Source organism: Chlorocebus sabaeus, chromosome 25 (genome assembly GCF_047675955.1).
Source record: "Chlorocebus sabaeus isolate Y175 chromosome 25, mChlSab1.0.hap1, whole genome shotgun sequence".
Taxonomy (NCBI): domain Eukaryota; kingdom Metazoa; phylum Chordata; class Mammalia; order Primates; family Cercopithecidae; genus Chlorocebus; species Chlorocebus sabaeus.
Genome location: NC_132928.1, coordinates 83,709,306 through 83,728,674, shown reverse-complemented (window position 1 = coordinate 83,728,674; position 19,369 = coordinate 83,709,306). Strand labels below are relative to the sequence as shown.

General features: G+C 42.1%; 1 protein-coding gene across 5 annotated transcripts in view; it reads left to right on the top strand.

Moving 5' to 3' along the window:
• The window catches only part of SMYD3 (SET and MYND domain containing 3), a 752,225-nt gene extending 733,841 nt beyond the window's left edge, over positions 1 to 18,384 (top strand). For all 5 annotated transcript variants that reach the window (XM_073011911.1, XM_073011909.1, XM_073011913.1 and 2 more), the window contains one exon: positions 18,067 to 18,384. In XM_073011911.1, the coding sequence (XP_072868012.1) occupies positions 18,067 to 18,168 (102 nt within the window). In that variant the 3' untranslated portion in view covers positions 18,169 to 18,384. The remainder of the gene's footprint in view (positions 1 to 18,066) is intronic.
• Positions 18,385 to 19,369: the final 985 nt, after the last annotated feature.

Here is a 19,369-nt window from a genome sequence, read left to right as displayed (position 1 = left end):
GCTCCCCAAGGTGAGTGGGAATTCCTCAATGGACCTTACATTCCCTTTGTGTCTTCTGGTGCCACCTAACGTAGACACACAAGCCCCCAATACAGCGAGCTCTGTTAAAGACATGCTTGAATGATTGGATTTTGGTAATGGATAGAAGACTTTAAAAGCCTCCCCCGACCCTGCTGTTTAGCTGTTTATGGTTAATGGACCAGATCTTCTCATGACCTTTGCTGAGCATTTGCTAGCACAGGGATGGCCTGAATGTATCCATCCCTAGGAAAACTCACATGACCTGGGAGTCTAGAAGCAGGTCAGTTTCTTCCTGCAGAAAGTCTTTCTTTCCTGAGCTTTCTCAGGACTCGGGTAACCTGGAGAGGGAAAAGGGAGGCCTTTTGCCTTTTGAAACTGATGTCATCTTCAGACAGGCACCCCTGGGATGCTCTTTCTTGTCTTAGAAACCCTGGAAATAATGGAATGAAATCACTTGAATAAGGTTTTTGAAGACTGAGTTTGAACAGAAATCAGAGGAGCTTCAGAAACAGAAATTTATTACAGATTCAGTTAGGCTCCAGCCTCCTCCAGGAAAGGAATCCACTTAGCCCAGCTCTGATTTGGTTTAGTCTCCGTTTCCACTGGGCTCAGCTGAAATTCTTCTGATTGCTGCCACAGGACAGTCCCCGGGTCCCTTCCCAGTGCTTCCCTCCTGCCCTCTCCTGTCTCTAATCTACTTTTATTTCTTTCCATTTATTTCTTAGAAGGCTTTTGTTTACTACTAATTTGACTTCTTGGACCTCAAGGATAGCACATGTGGGCTGTCTTATTAATCAGAGCTGGTTTTTTCCTGTGAACGCTGCATGCTGCAGGCTCCCGCACCCCGGCCCTAGTGGAGTTGCTTTTTAGCAAAAGTCTGGTTCTAAAACTTAGACTTCTTTCCCCTCGGTATCCATTTTTTTAAAATCTGTATTTAAACTTTTCGTATCATAATTTTTCCCTTCTCTTTTAATTTTATTGAAGTATTTTATATCTTGAGCATTTTTTAAGCTTTTTCTGCATCTAAATAGAGAGCACAAGGCCGCAAGTCCTAGAGATTGCTTCTTTTATTCCTGCATCAGCCACCCTGATTTCCAGCCCCAGCAATGGCTGATTTAGAGCATGCAGTTCTGTTGGTCCCATGCCTTAATCTGCTACAGTGATTCTTAACCTCTTTGGTCGTGTCTCTATTTAGGAATCTAATGAGAGCCACTGACTAACCAGAGAAAGGTTAAATATACACAACCTTTTGTATATTTGGTGTGGATGGTGGCTTCAGAGGCTCCCTGAAGCCCTTCCATGGACTAAGTGTCCGTGGTGTCTAGGTTAAAAAGCCCTCCTCTAAACACTTAACATCATACTTGACCGTGTGGGGAGGTAGGAGGGAAAGAGATAGAATAAGAAGGCATACAGAGACGATGTTCCATAGTTGTCACTAATACCTTCAAAGAGTTGTTTGGAAGCCCCTAGCTCTGATATTTATGAATGGTTCCTACTGACCTCCAAATAGAGAATAATAGTTCCAAGAGTGTGTTTTTGAACCAAAAAAGAGAAAAGAAAATAACGGATAAAATGCAAACACAGTGATTAAGCCGTATTATGGGCAATAAGCAGAAATTTACCTACCAGGAAGTATTAGTTCAGTAGTAACAAGGAGTCAGCTAGGGAACGTGAACTTGTACCTCCACCTGGCAGTAATAGGGTATCACCACCTCATTCTCTTGCTAGAGCGATGTCAGAGAAAGCCACTAAAGCAGGGTGAGGTAAAATTCAGAGTCTCATAACGGAATACTCAAAACGTCTGTGCTTCGGTTAAAAATCACTCACTGTGACAAGAACCAGGAATACCTCAATCTTAATGAAAATCAAAGCAATTAGTAGATGCCAATTCCAAGATAACAGAGATGTTAGAATAATCTGACAGATTTTAAAGCAGCCATGAAAAAAATGCTTCATCAAGGAATTACAAACACCCTCAAAATAAATGGAAAAAGTAGAAAACCTCAGTTAAGTAGAAGCCATAAAGAAGACACAAATAGAAATTTAAGAACTGATAAATATAATAATCAAAATAAACAGAAGGGAGCTCCACAACAGAATGGAGGAAACAGAGGAATGAATTGGTGAATGTGAAGATAAGACAATTGAAACTGCCCAACCTGAAAAACAGAAAAAAATACTGAAGAAAAAGTAAAATTGAACGGTGCCTCAGAGGATCAATAACAAAAAGATCTAACATTGGAGTCCCAGAAAGAGAAGTAAAAGAGGGCGAGGTGGAAAAAGTGCTTGAAGAAATAACGGTGGAGGCATCCAAATTGGAAAGGTTGAAATAAAATTATCTCTATATACAGATAATATGATCTCATATGGAGAAAGCTCTATAGATTACACACACACCCCAAAAAATGTTACAACTAATAAGTGAATTAAGTAAGGTAGCAGGATACAAATCAACACACAAAAATCAGTTGTATTTCTTTTTCTTTTTTTTTTTTTTTGAGACGGAATCTTGCTCTGTCACCCAGGCTGGAGTGCAGTGGTGCAATCTTGGCTAACAAAAATCAGTTGTATTTCTAAATTGTTGAAAAATCAACAATTCGAAAACAAAATTAAGAGAATAATGCCACTTGCAATAACACAAAACTGAGCAACATACCCAATTATTCTCCATGAAGAAGGCATAAATAAGGAGAATTACATCTCATGTTCATAAGTTGGAAGACTTAGTATTATTAAGATGTCAATATTACCCAGAATGATCTTCAGATTCAATGCAATCTCTATCAAAATCCCAATGGCTTTTTTGGGGAAGAAATAGAAAAATACATCTTGAAATATATATGGAACCTCAAGGAATTCCAAATAGCCAAAAGCAGTCTTGAAAAAGAAGAACAAACATGGAGAACTCACAGTTCTTGATTTTAAAATTTATGAGAAAGCTACAGTAGTCAAAACAGAGTGATACTGGTGTAGATGGACATATAGACCAATGGAATAGAATAGAGAGCCCAGAAATAAACCCTCGCATATATGGTCAAGTGATTTTCAACATGGATGCCAAGACCACTCAATGGAAAAAGTACAGTGTCTTCAACAAATAGTGTTGGGGAAACTGTATATCCACATGCAAAAGAGTAAAGTTGGGCCCTTACCTAACACCATATAAAGGATCAAAGACCTAAACGTAAGATCAAAAGCTTCTACTAGACTCTTAGAAGAACACATTAAGGAAAAAGCCTCATGACATTGGACATAGTAATGATTTCTTGGATATGGCACCAAAGGTACAGTCTACAAAAGAAAATACAAACAAATTGGACTTCACCAAAATTAAACACTTTTGGGCATCAAAGGATACCATCAACAGAATAAAAAGCAACCCATAGAATGGGATATATACATACAATGGAATATTGTCCAACCTTAAGGAATAAAATCATGACACACGCTACCCATAAATGAGCCTTGAAGGCATTACGCAAAGTGAAATGAGCCTGACAGAGAAGAACAAAGATCATACTATTCCACTTACATGAGGTACCTAGAACAGTCAAATACCTCGAGACCGAAGTAGAACTGTGGTTACCAGAGTTCGAAGGGAGGAGGGGATGGGAAGTTATTGTTTAATGGGTACACAGTTTCGGTACAGCATGATGCAAATGTTATGGATAGTAGTAATGGTTACACAACAATGTGAATGTACTTAATGCTACTCAAGAGTTAAAAATAGTTAAAATGGTAACTATTAGTGTTTTGTGTACTTTACCACATTGTTTTTTAAAAAAAGAATTAATAGTGGAAAACTCTCCAAATTTGGCAGGAGACATAAACCTGTAGATTCAAGAAGCTAAGTGAACCCCGAACAGTATAAACCAAAAGCAGTTCACACCAAGACTGTAGATCATACTCAAACTTCTGAAAACTAAACACACACACACAAAAAATAAGTCCTAAAAGAAGCAAAAGAAAAATGACAACTTACCTGTACAGGAAAAACAATTTGAATGACAGTGATTTTTCTTATCAGAAACCACAGAAGCCAGATGAAAGTAGCATATTTTTTTCAACTACTGAAAGAAAAGAACTGATAACCCAAAACTTGGGTTGCCCTTAGAATTTATCTTGTCCAGCAAAAATACCCTTCAGGAATGAAGAAGAAATCATTTTCAGATGAAGGAAAACTAAAAGAACTTATCAGTAGCAGACTTACTGTAAAAGAATGGCTAAAGAAATTCTCTAAACAGAAAGAAAATGATAAAAGAAGGTTCTGGGAACGTCAGGAAAGAAGAAAGAACATGGTCAGCAAAAATGTGGGTAAGTAAAATGATCTTTCCTTCTCCCTTTGAATTTTCTAGATTGTTTGATAGTTGAAGCAAAAATTATACACTATCTGATCTGATTCTAAATGTATGTAGTGGAAATATTTAGGGCAATTGTATTCCAAATGGGGGAGTGGGGGAGGGTAAAATGTAAAGGAAAGTAAGGTTTGTACACTTGAGTTCAACTAGTAAAATGAGACTAGTAAACTATGATAAGGTATATGCATATATATGTGTGTATATACATATATACATACATAGGTATATTATATACAAGTTATGTGTATATATATAGTGTGTGTGTGTATATATATATAAAATATATGTAAATAATAAGACCTGGGGTAACCACAAAACTATATAAAGTAATACACTCAAAAGCAATGAAATTCTAAAAAAAGTTTAACCCACAGGAATGCAGGAAAAAGAAACAGAGAGCAAATGAAAAACAAAAAATTAAATGGCAGATTTAAGCCCTACTATATTAATAATAACATTGTAAATTATGTAAGTGGTCTATGTAAAAGGTGTAAATTGCCTAAATACACCAATTAAAAGACAGAGATTAGTAGAAAAGATTTTTAACACATGACCCAAGCATATGTTGTCTGTAAGAATTCTTTTTAAATAGAATTACACAAATAGGTTGAAAGCAAAAGGATGGAAAAAATATATTATAAAAACAGAATCACAAGAAACCTGGAGTAGCTATGTCAATATTAAGTAAAGTAGACTTCAGAGCAAAGAAAATGTTATGAGAGACAGAGGGACATTGTATAATGGAAAAAAGGCCCGTCTACCAAAAGACATAGCAGTACTAAATATGTATGCACCAAATAACACAGTTACAAAACATGAGAAACAAAAACTGATAGAACTGAAAGGAGAAATGAACAGACAGATAAGCACAGCTGGGAACATCAAACCTCCTCTGTCAATAGTTGGTAGAACAACTAGACAGAAACTCAGCAAGGATACAAAATAATTCCGTAACACCATCAACCAGTGGGATCTGACGTTTAGAAAACACTTTATCCAACAATAACAGAACGCACATTTTTAAAGTAACTATAGTACAAAAAGAGACCATTTTCGTGCCATAAAACAGATCTCAATAAACATAAAAACATTCAAGTTAATACATAGTAAGTTATCTGACCACAATGGAATTAAATTAGAAATCAGTAGCAATATTTGTAAACAAAACCAAATCCACACCTTCTAGCTCTGTGTCTGGCACAGCACATTGTACAACACATTGGGACTTGGGTTGCTCTTAGAATTTATCTTGTCCAGTCTTATTATTTAGCTGAGGAAACATAACTTCTTCAGGGTCTCTCAGGGATTAATAAAGATCGATTAATTGATTGATTGAACAGTGGCACAACAGTAGTGCTACTTCTGGAATGGTTACTACCACTGGAAAGCACAGACCTGAGCTCACCACATCTGTAAGCCCTCCTGAGGGTCCCGTGGGCCACCTGGTTCCTCCCTCCTCTGGGTGCCCCAGCACTTTGCATCTCTCTTGAACACACACTGTTCCACTGTAATGATCTGGTATTTACTTTCTGTCCCTCTGACTATGCCAGAGCTTCTCCCAGGGCAAGGGCCACGTTTTATTCATTACAGCTGCTCAGACAGTATTGCGTGAATGAATGGGTAGATGTTATCTCTAAGGAGATTCTGCCTCCCAAGAGGACAGATTTCTCCAGCAGAATGTACACTTGGAGGGTTATCCTAGGTGTAGAGTGGGGTCTCCAGGGGTGCTGCTGAGCTGAGGTGGGTCATCAAAGTCTGGGATTCTCTGCTGTCCTTGCAAAGGGCTTTTTGTGCCTCCAGAGCTGCTTAACGTGTTGTACCTCTTGCTTCTTGCATTTCCTCCTTTGAATGCCCCAGACCAGCTTCCTCCTCCCTGTGCCCCACCCTCTGCTTTTCTTTTTATTATTATTATTTTTATTATTTTATCTTATTTTATTTTATTTTTTGAGACAGAGTCTCGCCCTGTCGCCCAGGCTGGCGTGCAGTGGCCGGATCTCAGCTCACTGCAAGCTCCGCCTCCCGGGTTCACGCCATTCTCCTGCCTCAGCCTCGCAAGTAGCTGGGACTACAGGTGCCCGTCACCTCGCCTGGCTAGTTTTTTGTATTTTTTTTAGTAGAGACGGGGTTTCACCGTGTTAACCAGGATGGTCTCGATCTCCTGACCTCGTGATCCGCCCGTCTCGGCCTCCCAAAGTGCTGGGATTACAGTCGTGAGCCACCGTGTCCAGCCATCTCTGCTTTTCTTTCATTCTGAGATGGGTAGAATAAGAAAATCTGCTTTATTTTTTCCTGTTGTGATTTGATTCTAGGGGTTCTTATCATGCATACATTTCTTTTCCCTCTGATTTTATATCCATATTTAAATCATACTTGGGAAGTCACTTACTGGATTCCTCAAGCTCACGGTAGAAACTGTTTGAGATCCTTGATGAGCTTAATATATTCATATTAAAATTAATAGGAAAGGTATATTGTTTCCAATGTTATGATTGGAATCAATTCATTTTATTTAATATATGACCACAATTCTAAAATTACTTAAAAAAAAGCAGATGTGATGAAATTGAAATCAAGTCTGGGGACTCTTTCTCTATTACTGAGTTAACTGTATGCCTGTCATGTGGCAGACCATCTATGCTGCTCTTCTCGTGACGTTTAGAGTCTGGATGTGGGTGCAGCAGGCACCCTCCTTGGAGGCTTCAAGTGAGTGCTCTGTGGAAGATTATGTGCAGGCTCTTTTTAAACGCTACCATTAAAAAAAATAAAATTTAATGGAAAGAGATAAGCTTTTCCCAACAGCAGCCTGCTCCAATTTTATATTTCCTTAATCTGTTTTATATGCTGCTGCAGGAAATTAAACCAAAATTGTCCTCTCTGACATGCGCATGTGTGACAGATGGGAGCGGTAGGAGAAGGGAGACACATACACAGCTACTAGCAACAATTGCTCTGATTTGTCAGAAATTTGTTGTAACTTTTTTGGGAGATGGTAATATGAGGGGAAGCCCTCCTCATCTTCCTGCTGTGCTGAAGCGCTGTGCCTAGGGCCACACAGGGCCCTCTTTGTACATGGTTGAGGACTGTCTGCCCCAGCTCACTCATAGGCCCAGGTGATGTTCAAGACAAGGACCAGATGTCCTCATCGCCAGGTCTGAATTGCAGCTTCCTGCTGACCCGTGTCACGCCATTCATCCACGCACACATGCGCACACACAGTCACTAACATATTTTGCTCATTACTGAATCCTACTTCTCTTTTTTTCTCTCCCTTTCTCATCTACATCTGCCCATCACTCAAAGTACAATGTTTGCTTGTTAATTAAATCTATATTCAGTAGTTTGTTTTTGTTTTTGTTTTCAGTCGCTTCGGATTAGTTCTCTGCCCCTACCCATACCCATTTCCACTCTGTTTCTAGCCACTCTATGGACAAGATCCTCTAAACGTAGTATCTCAGACTACACACACATTCCCAAGGGTTGCTCCTACTCCCCTTTGCGACTGGTGATACATTCACCTTTAAGTAAGAGAACACAGAACACGACCAGCAGCATCTTGACGAGGAAGGCACCTGTGTCCCCTCAGGGTGTTTCAGCAGCTGTGTCCAGGACAGCCTCCGCGCCTCTCCCTGGTCACTGCAGTCTGCTCACAGCTCCCCTGTGTGGTCATGGAATGGACACACTGGGTTGAGTCCTGAGAGCCGGGAGGTCATCTTCCTCCTAACTCTCGGGCCAGGTGACCTCAGGAAGCACTTCCTTCCATAACAAGAGGGTGTTGGACTGGATGATCGTTCTGATCTTTCCTCAAGGAAGCAGACTGGGACGAGTGGATGTGAAGCTGGGGGAAGGCCAGGCAACTCCCACTTCCTGGCTGTGGCTCTAATTCCAGAATGACTGAGGAACTGGAAGTAGTTACCCTACTGTGGGATGGGCAGGTCTGCCCCTTCCGTGAACAGGAATATACTGGATCAGTGGCAGTTAACTTCGGCCCTTGAGGAGTAGACCTTATTCTTAAAGCTGCAGAAGAGGAGAAAGTGAAACTCACCACTGGAACTGGAAGAAAAGAGCGAGGAAGGAAGACTGGAGTCTGTAGTACGTTCAGAAGCATGCCGATGAACTTACGTTGTCGAAGTGGTAAGAAGATGGCTTTGTCATTCAGCCTCTGAGTCAAGTCAGAGAGAAGCACAGATCATTCTTCAGATGAGCAACCTGGGGAATGTAACCAGGAGGGGGCAAAAAAGAGGCTGGTCTGGAAGTTCTGAGCAACAAGGCCAGGCCCTCACCCAGCCGAGGGCGTCTGTGAGGGCAGGGAAGGAGGTGAGCTGAGCAGGTTAGGCCTGGGCTTTTTCAGCATGGAGAGTTATGTCCCTCTCTGCAAAGATCTTTCTGGGCAGTGATTCTGCCCCATTCATCTTCCTTTGCCAGATCATAAGCGTTTTGGCTCTCTGTTGAGTAAAAGGGAAGAGGACATCTAAGAGTGCTTTCAAGAAAGAGAATTTCCCATGAAGCCTCTCTGATCGGAGAAACCTTCTCTTTTCTCAATCATGCTGTCACACAGGTCTCTGCCTCAGACCTTAAGATGTCCAGAGCAGCGGAGGATCCAGGGCAGTGTGGAGAAAAGAGAATAAAACATGAGGCATGTGCTCCATGAATAGCATCAAACATTTGTTTTTAATCATCTGCCCAGAGGAATCTCCTAGAGCTGGGCTGCTTGCAAGGTGGGGGCTGGTCCCAACTCCTCCACTGCACTCCCGGACAGCCCCCTGCCTGGGGATTTGCGGGCAGATGCTCTGCACCCGCCGAACAGAACAGACCTGCTCGCCCAGATAGGAAGTGAATTCCCGCCGCCAGCATCTCAGCTCCAGCCACCTTCTGGGCTTTCCAGCTGGTGTCACAGGGGGCGGGGTCAGACTGCCCATGCAGGTTCACAGGGACTCAGAACAGAGCTGTCTTCCAGGCTGACAGAGTCTGAGGTGCTGGCCCTTTCTTTCTCTCTCTCTCTCTCTCTCTCTCTCTCTCTCCCCGCCCCCCCTCAATTTCTCTCTCTCTCCCCCCCTCTCTCTCCCCCCCTCCCTCTCTCCCCCCTCTCCCCCCCTCTCTCCCCCCTCCCTCTCTTCCCCCCTCCCCCCTCTCCCCCTCTCTCCCCCCCCCCTCTCTTCCCCCCTCCCTCTCTCCCCCCTCCCTCTCTCCCCCCTCCCTCTCTCCCCCTCCCTCTCTTCCCCCCTCCCTCTCTTCCCCCCTCCCTCTCTTCCCCCCCTCCCCCCTTTCCCCCTCTCTCTCCCCCCCCTCCCTCTCTCCCCCCTCCCTGTCTCCCCCCTCTCTCCCCCCCTGTCCCCCCCCCCTCTCCCCCCCATCTCCCCCTCCCCCTCTCTCTCCCCCCCATCTCCCCCTCCCCCTCTCTCTTCCCCCCATCTTCCCCTCCCCCTCTCTCTCCCCCTCTCCCTCTCTCTCTCCCTCTCCCTCTCTCTCTCTCTCTCTCTCTCTCTCTTTCTCTCTCTTTCTCTTTTCTCTCTGTCTTTCTCTCACTTTTCTCTTTCTGTCTCTTTCTCTCTCTGTCTCTTTCCCTCTGTCTCTTTCCCTCTCTCTCTCTCTGTCTCTTTCTCTCTCTCTCTTTTTCTCTCTCCTCTCTCTCTCTCTCTCTGTGTCTCTTTCTTTCTCTCTCTCTGTGTCTGTCTCTTTCTCTCTCTCTCTCTCTTTTCTCTCTCTTCTCTCTCTCTCTTCTCTCTCTCTCTGCAGGAAATCTAGCCCCCCCCGTCTGCCTGTTTTCCTTCTAGCCTAAAGGGAAGATTAAAGAGGTGAAAACAGCCCGAAACAGAGGTTGAAAGTACCTTCCACCTGAAATGCTTTGTTTCTCGAAGCTTCAGCTTTTTTCCAATATGGAATTGAAAGTTTTACTGCATGCCTAATAGTAAACTGCAGGTGTCTCACTACATCACCACCAAGGTCTAAAATCTCTGTGGTTTTCAAGATGTTCATGCTCAAGAATTCCACCTCCTACGAATTGTTCTTTAGCAAATATCCAAGAAAGGCAAAGAATATATTCTGGCAGATCTGCATCATATCATAATAAACAATTGAAAGTGATCTAAATTTCCAGGAGCAGCTTAGTAAATAATGGTCTATAAACATGATGGAATTCATTATATACAACCATTAAAATGGTAATTATGCTGGCTATAAATTAACATTGATTAATGAGTAGTTGCTGTTACTTGTTGAGAGTTTGCTGTATCAGTTGGTTTCAACTTTGAGGACATGTTGGAATCTCCTGGGGCCCAGGCCTCGTTCCTGGAGAGCAGGCTTCAGCTGTCAATGTGTAGGGTCTGGGCCTGGGTGTCTCTTTTGAAGCCCCCTGGCTGATCTTACTGGGTAGCTAAGACTGAGAGCCTCAGTGCCACTTGCAGGGACTTTGGGTGCGTTAACAGCCACCAGAGTCATATCTTTACAAGTTTCCTGGGCACGTTTACATCAAATGCAGTGGTTCTGTTGTCCCTTCCTTCTCCCAAGTCCACCCCGCCCTCCATTTGGGCAGGGCAGGATCATATTGCTTATCTCTTACTTGTTACAAAAAAAATTTTTTCTTTTTTATATTATACTTTAAGTTCTAAGGTACATGTGCACAATGTGCAGGTTTGTTACGTATGTATACATGTGCCATGTTGGTGTGCTGCACCCATCAACTCGTCATTTACATTAGGTATATCTCCTAATGCTATCCCATCCCCCTTCCCCCCATCCCACAATAGGACCTGGTGTGTGATGTTCCCCTTCCTGTGTCCAAGTGATCTCATTGTTCAATTCCCACCTATGAGTGAGAACATGTGATGTTTGGTTTTCGGTCCTTGTGATAGTTTGCTGAGAATGATGGTTTCCAGCTGCATCCATGTCCCTGCAAAGGACATGAACTCATCCTTTTTTATGGCCGCATAGTATTCCATGGTGTATATGTGCCACATTTTCTTAATGCAGTCTATCATTGATGGATATTTGGGTTGGTTCCAAGTCTTTGCTATTGTGAATAGTGCCACAGTAAACATACGTGTGTATGTGTCTATAGCAGCATGATTTATAATCCTTTGGGTATATCCCCAGTAATGGGATGGCTGGGTCATATGGTATTTCTTGTTCTAAATCCTTGAGGAATCACCACACTGTCTTCCACAATGGTTGAACTAGTTTATAGTCCCACCAACAGTGTAAAAGTGTTCCTATTTCTCCACATCCTCTCCAGCACCTGTTGTTTCCTGACTTTTTAATGATTGCCATTCTAACTGGTGTGAGATGGTATCTGACTGTGGTTTTGTTTTGCATTTCTCTGATGGCTAGTGATGATGAGCATTTTTTCATGCATCTGTTGGCTGCATAAATGTCTTCTTTTGAGAAGTGTCTATTCATATCCTTTGCCCACTTTTTGATGGGGCTGTTTGTTTTTTTCTTGTAAATTTGTTTGTGTTCTTCGTAGGTTCTGGATATTAGCCCTTTGTCAGATGAGTAGGTTGCAAAAATTTTCTCCCATTCTGTAGGTTGCCTGTTCACTCTGATGGTAGTTTCTTTTGCTGTGCAGAAGCTCTTTAGTTTAATTAGATGCCATTGGTCAGTTTTGGCTTTTGTTGCCATTGCTTTTGGTGTTTTAGACATGAAGTCCTTGCCCATGCCTATGTCCTGAATGATATTGCCTAGGTTTTCTTCTAGGGTTTTTATGGTTTTACATCTAACATTTAAGTCTTTAATCTATCTTGAATTAATTTTTGCATAAGGTGTAAGGAAGGGATCCAGGTTCAGCTTTCTACATATGGCTAGCCAGTTTTCCCAGCACCATTTATTAAATAGGGAATCCTTTCCCCATTGCTTGTTTTTGTCGGGTTTGTCAGAGATCTGATGGTTGTAGATGGGTGGTATTATTTCTGAGGGCTCTGTTCTGTTCCATTGGTCTATATCTCTGTTTTGGTACCAGTACCATGCTGTTTTTGTTACTGTAGCCTTGTAGTATAGTTTGAAGTCAGCTAGAGTGATGCCTGCAGCTTTATTCTTTTGACTTAGGATTGTCTTGGCAATGTGGGCTCTTTTTTGGTTCCATATGAACTTTAAAGTGGTTTTTTCCAATTCTGTGAAGAAAGTCATTAGTAGCTTGATGGGAATGGCATTGAATGTATAAATTACCTTGGGCAGCATGGCCATTTTCACAATGTTGATCCTTCTATCCATGAGCACGGAATGTTCTTCCATTTGTTTGTGTCCTCTTTTATTTCATTGAGCAGTGGTTTGTAGTTCTCCTTGAAGAGGCCCTTCGCATCCCTTTTAAATTGTATTTCTAGGTATTTTATTCTCTTTGAAGCAATTGTGAATGGTAGTTCATTCATGATTTGGCTCTCTGTCTGTTATTGATGTATAAGAATGCTTGTGATTTTGTGCATTGATTTTGTATCCTGAGACTTTGCTGAAGTTGCTTATCAACTTAAGGAGATTTTGGGCTGAGACAATGGGGTTTTCTAAATATACAATCATGTCATCTGCAAACAGGGACAATTTGACTTCCTCTTTTCCTAATTGAATACCCTTTATTTCTTTCTCCTGCCTGATTGCCCTGGCCAGAACTTCCAACACTATGTTGAATAGGAGTGGTGAGAGAGGGCATCCCTGTCTTGTGCCAGTTTTCGAAGGGAATGCTTCCAGTTTTTGTCCATTTAGTATGATACTGGCTGTGGGTTTGTCATAAATAGCTCTTATTATTTCGATGTATGTTCTATCAACACCTAATTTATTGAGAGTTTTTAGCATGAAGGGCTGTTGAATTTTGTCAAAGGCCTTTTCTGCATCTATTGAGATAATCATGTGGCTTTTGTCTTTGGTTCTGTTTATATGCTGAATTACGTTTATTGATTTGCATATGTTGAACCAGCCTTGCATCCCAGAGATGAAGCCCACTTGATCATGGTGGATAAGCTTTTTGATGTGCTGCTGAATTCAGTTTGCCAGTATTTTATTGAGGATTTTTGCATCAATGTTCATCAGGGATATTGGTTTAAAATTCTCTTTTTTTGTTATGTCTCTGCCAGGCTTTGGTATCAGGATGATGGTGGCCTCATAAAATGAGTTAGGGAGGATTCCCTTTTTCTATTGTTTGGAATAGTTTCAGAAGGGATGGTACCAGTTCCACCTTGTACCTCTGGTAGAATTCAGCTGTGAATTCGTCTGGTCCTGGACTTTTTTTGGCTCGTATGCTATTAATTATTGCCTCAATTTTGAAGCCTGTTATCGGTCTATTCAGGGATCTTCCTGGTTTAGTCTTGGGAGGGTGTATGTGTCCAGGAATTTACCCATTTCTTCTAGATTTTCTAGTTTATTTGCGTAGAGGTATTTATAGTATTCTCTGATTCTAGTTTGTTTTCCTGTGGGGTCGCTGGTGATATCCCCTTTATCATTTTTTTGTTGTGTCTATTTGATTCTTCTCTCTTTTCTTCTGTATTAGTCTTGCTAGTGTTGGTCAGTTTTGTTGATCTTTTCAAAAAACCAGCTCCTGAATTCACTGATTTTTTGAAGGGTTTTTTTGTATCTCTATCTCATTCAGTTCTGCTCTGATCTTGGTTATTTCTTGCTTTCTGCTAGATTTTGAATGTATTTGCTCTTGCTTCTCTAGTTATTTTAATTGTGATATTAGGGTGTCAATTTTAGATCTTTTCTGCTTTTTCTTGTGGGCATTTAGTGCTCTACTTTTCCCTCTACACACTGCTTTAAATGTGTCCCAGAGATTCTGGTATGTTGTGTCTTTGTTCTCATTGGTTTCAAAGAACATCTTTATTTCTGCCTTCATTTCGTTATGTACCCAGTAGTCATTCAGGAGCAGGTTGTTCAGTTTCCATGTAGTTGAGCAGTTTTGAGTGAGTTTCTTAATCCTGAGTTCAGGTTTGATTGCACTGTGGTCTGAGAGACAATTTGTTATAATTTCTGTTCTTTTACATTTGCTGAGGAGTGCTTTACTTCCAACTATGTGGTCAATTTTGGAATAAGTGTGATGTGGTGCTGAGAAGAATGTATATTCTGTGGATTTGGAGTGGAGAGTTCTGTAGATGTCTATTAGGTCCACTTGGTGCAGAGTTGAGTTCAATTCCTGGATATCCTTTTTAACTTTGTCTTGTCGATCTGTCTAATGTTGACCGTGGGGTGTTAAAGTCTCCCATTACTATTGTGTGAGAATCTGAGTCTCTTTATAGATCGCTAAGGATTTGCTTTATGAATCTGGGTGCTCCTGTATTGGGTGCATATATATTTAGTATAGTTAGCTCTTCTTGTTAAATTGATCTCTTTACCATTATGTAATGGCCTCCTTTGTCTCTTTTGATGTTTGTTGGTTTAAAGTCTGTTTTATCAGAGACTAGGATTGCAACCCCTGCCTTTTTTTGTTTTCCATTTGTTTGGTAGATCTTCTATCCCTTTATTTTGAGCCTATGTGTGTCTCTGCATGTGAGATGGGTCTCCTGAATACAGCAGACTGATGGGTCTTGACTCTTTATCCAATTTGCCAGTCTGTGTCTTTTAATTGGAGCATTTAGTCCATTTACATTTAAGGTTAATATTGTTATGTGTGAATTTGATTCTGTCATTATGATGTTTGCTAGTTATTTTGCTCGTTAGTTGATGTAGCTTATTCCTAGCATTGATGGTCTTTGTTTTGGCATGTTTTTGCCGTGGCTAGTACCGGTTGATCCTTTCCATGTTTAGTGCTTCCTTCAGGAGCTCTTGTAGGGCAGGCCTGGTGGTGACAAAATCTGTCAGCATTTGCTTGTCTGTAAAGGATTTTATTTCTCCTTCACTTATGAAACTTAGTTTGGCTGGATATGAAATTCGGAGTTGAAAATTCTTTCCTTTAAGAATGTTGAATAATGGCCCCCACTTTCTTCTGGCTTGTAGAATTTCTGCCGAGAGATCCACTGTTAGTCTGATGGGCTTCCCTTTGTGAGTAACCCAACCTTTCTCTCTGGTCCCCTTAACATTTTTTCCTTCATTTCAACTTTCGTAATCTGACAATTATGTGTCTTGGAGTTGCTCTTCTCAAGGAGTAGCTTTGTGGGGCTCTCTCTGTTTCCTGAATTTGAATGTTGGCCTGCCTTGCTAGGTTGGTGAAGTTCTCCTGGATAACATCCTGCAGAGTGTTTTCCAGCATGGTTCCATTCTCCCTGTCACTTTCAGGTACACCAATCAGACATAGATTTGGTCTTTGCACATAGTCCCATATTTCTTGGAGGCTTTGTTCATTTCTTTTTACTCTTTTTTCTTTAAACTTCTCTTCTCGCTTCATTTCATTCATTTGATCTTCAGTCACTGATACCCTTTCTTCCAGTTGATCGAATCGGCCTTTGAAGTTTGTGCATTCATTACGTCATTCTCTTGTGCCGTGGTTTTCAGCTCCATGAGGTCGTTTAAGGACTTCTCTACACTGGTTATTCTGGTTAGCCATTTGTCAAATCTTTTTTCAAGGTTTTTAGCTTCTTGTGATGGGTTCGAACTTCCTCCTTTAGCTTGGAGAAGTGTGATCGTCTGAAGCCTTCTCTCAGCTCGTCACAGTCATTCTCCATCCAGCTTTGTTCCATTGCTGGTGAGGAGCTGCGTTCCTTTGGAGGGGGAGAGGCGCTCTGATTTTTAGAATTTTCAGCTTTGCTGTTCTGTTTTTTCCCTATCTTTGTGGTTTTATCTACCTTTGGTCTTTGATGATGGTAAAGATGGGGTTTTGGTGTGGATACCCTTTCTGTTTGTTAGTTTTCCTTCTGACAGTCAGGATCATCAGCTGCAGGTCTGTTGGAGTTTGCTGGAGGTCCACTTCAGACCCTGTTTGCCTGGATATCAGCAATGGAGGCTGCAGAACAGCAAATATTGCTGAACAGCCAATGTTGCTGCCTGATGGTTCCTCTGGAAGCTTTGTCTCAGAGGGGTACCTGGCCGTGTGAGGTGTCAGTCTGCCCCTACTGGGGAGTGCCTCCCAGTTAGGCTCCTCAGGGGTCAGGGACCCACTTGAGGAGGCAGTCTGGCTGTTCTCAGATCTCAAACTCCATGCTGGGAGAACCACTACTCTCTTCAAAGCTGTCAGACAGGGACATTTAAGTCTGCAGAGGTTTCTGCTGCCTTTTGTTCAGCTATGCGCTGTCCCCAGAGGTGGAGTCTACAGAGGCAGGCAGGCTTCCTTGAGCTGCAGTGGGCTCCACCCAGTTCGAGCTTCCTGGCCACTTTTTTTGCCTACTCAAGCCTCAGCAATGGCAAGCGCCCGTCCCCCAGCCTCGCTGCTGCCTTGCAGTTCTATCAGACTGCTGTGCTAGCAATGAGCGGGGGTCCGTGGGCGTGGGACCCTCCAAGCCAGGTGTGGGATATAATCTCCTGGTGTGCCATTTGCTAAGACTGTTGGAAAAGCACAGTATTAGGGTGAGAGTGACCTGATTTTCCAGGTGCCCTCTGTCACATCTTCCCTTGGCTAGGAAAGGGAATTCCCTGACCCTTTGCACTTCCCAGGTGAGGCAATGCCTCGTCCTGCTTTGGCTCATGCTCGGTGGACTGCACCCACTGTCCGACAAGCCCCAGCAAAATGAATCCGGTACTTCAGTTGAAAATGCAGAAATCACCCGTCTTCTGTGTTGCTCACTCGGGGAGCTGTAGACTGGAGCTGTTCCTATTCGGCCATCTTGGAACCCTGTCCTACAAAAGTATTTTTGAGGATACTCTGGTTGTTTGCTGTTCCATAACCATCCCAAAACTTAATGGAGTGAACAACAGCAAAATTATCACACAAATTCTGTGGGTCAGGAATTTGCATACTGCATAAGAATGGCTTTCTTCTTTTCTAAAATGTCTGGTATTCCATCTGGGAAGACAGATCTGGCAGTCTTCAGCTGGGTGCTGGAATCGTCTGAAGGTTTATTTGTGTACATGTCTGGTGCCTTGTCTAGAATGACTTGAAAGATGAGCTCGGCTAAGACTGCCAGCCAGAGTGCCTGTACATAGCCTCCCTCTATGTGGCTTGGGCTTCCTTACAGCATGGAGTCTCTTGGTTCTGGGAGCAAACATACTGACCAGTGAACAACACAGAGGCCTTTTTGACCTAGTCTCACAAGTCAGTCACTTTACTTCTATTGTACTGTATTATTGAAGTAGTTATAGGCCCACACAGATTTCAGCAATATTTTGGAGATAGAGTTGACAAGGTTTAGTAATGGACTAAATATGGAGAGTGAAGGAGAGGACTGTCAAAATGCCAATGCTATAATATAATATAAAAAAAATGCAAGAATACGTGTATATAATAATCCCGGTGCATATAGATGAGAATTGAATGGAGTATGCAATAAAGAAAAATTTTCAGGTGGTAGCAGCATGGTCTTCTATATGACTCAATCGTTTTGGTAACTCTTCTTACCCTTGTAACTACCCACCAAACCTGTGCACTGACAGTCTTTGAAGATCGATGGTCACTGGGCCCAAGCATGACTCAAATAGTGAGTCTACTTTCCAAATACCACATTCAGAAATCACCCTTGTCATGTGACTTTCTAGCTGAGAGAACCACAGTGCCGTGAGCCCATTGAAGACTGTTCACCCTGTAAACCTATGGGGTTCACCTGGCCCCCGGCATCATGGGGTAAAGGTGGGGAATGGCCTGAGCTCACCTATTTTGGGGTCTAATCTGTCTTCCGTCCTTTCTCTTTAGGCTTTTGATATTATGAGAGTGACACATGGCAGAGAACACAGCCTGATTGAAGATTTGATTCTACTTTTAGAAGAATGCGACGCCAACATCAGGGCATCCTAAGGGAACCCAGTCAGAGGGAAGGATGGCGTGTGTCTTCGTTGAATGCCTTATTGAGGTCACACACTCTATACTTTGTTTGCTGTGTAAACCTCTCCTATTGGAAATTCTCTTCTGTGTTTGTGTAGGTAAATAAAGGCAGACATTGTTTGCACACCACAAGAATCATTAGTTGTAGTGAAGCACGATTATAATAAATTCAAAACATTTGGTTGAGGATGCCATCTGGTAATTGTCTTATTTGCTTACTCATTGGCGATTTTAATGTTTAAAATACCAACATTCAAGACAGAAAATCCTATTACAAGCATGACAAAATAAGTTCTAACTTTCTTTTTGGATACATGTAGGGATAATTAGATAAAAGTCACTATTTTCACATTTGCTTCCCAGCAAAAATTTCATGTCCATTTTGGCAAGAAGCAGAATTTTGAGATGTCGTATTTTTTTCTTTGTGATAAATGATGTTTGTGTTTGTTATTTACTTCCAAATGCATCTCCAACACAAAGGAAGAAGCCATTTTAGATATTATTAGAAAAGGATAGGAAGTCTTAATGCCAAAACCCAGTTTTTCGAATGTCTCACAGCCCTGTGTAAACCTTTCTCAACAGCATTTTATAACTCCTTGTGTATGTCTTTTTTTTCCTTGAAATTTTTTCTGTAATTACCCAAATGTGTGGTTCAGCATGTGAGCATGTGAGTGTGGTTTGCAGAGCGTAAAGCTCCATTATCCTGCAGCAAGCAAGGCTCTCGCATCCCAGCTCAAATCAGACTTGCTTGCTTTCTTTTTCCTCTTTATTATTTCCTAATTCTTTGGCCTGTTTTTCTGCCTTTCTGCTTTAGACAAATACAGAAAACCTTTTTTTCTCCACTCCTAGACATGTAAATTCTCTTATGGCTCAGTGATCCTGTGAGCAGTGCAGTCCCTCACGCTTAGATGACACTCTGGCGGTAACTGAAGCCCTTGGATTCCTAGAGCTGAAAGGATTCTTACAGAGCATACAGTCATCCACACTTTATTTCACACGCAAGGAAATGGGTGGTGGCAGAATCCAGAGCGGCAAAACCCACCTTCCTGAGTCCTGCTCAGGAGCCCTCCCCATCTTTCATGGAGGGCGCTGCGAGTCCTCTGACCAGGCACTGTTAGAACGGCACATGGATGTCTGGTGGAGCGTGAAGGAACCAGCCTTACTTCTGCAACAG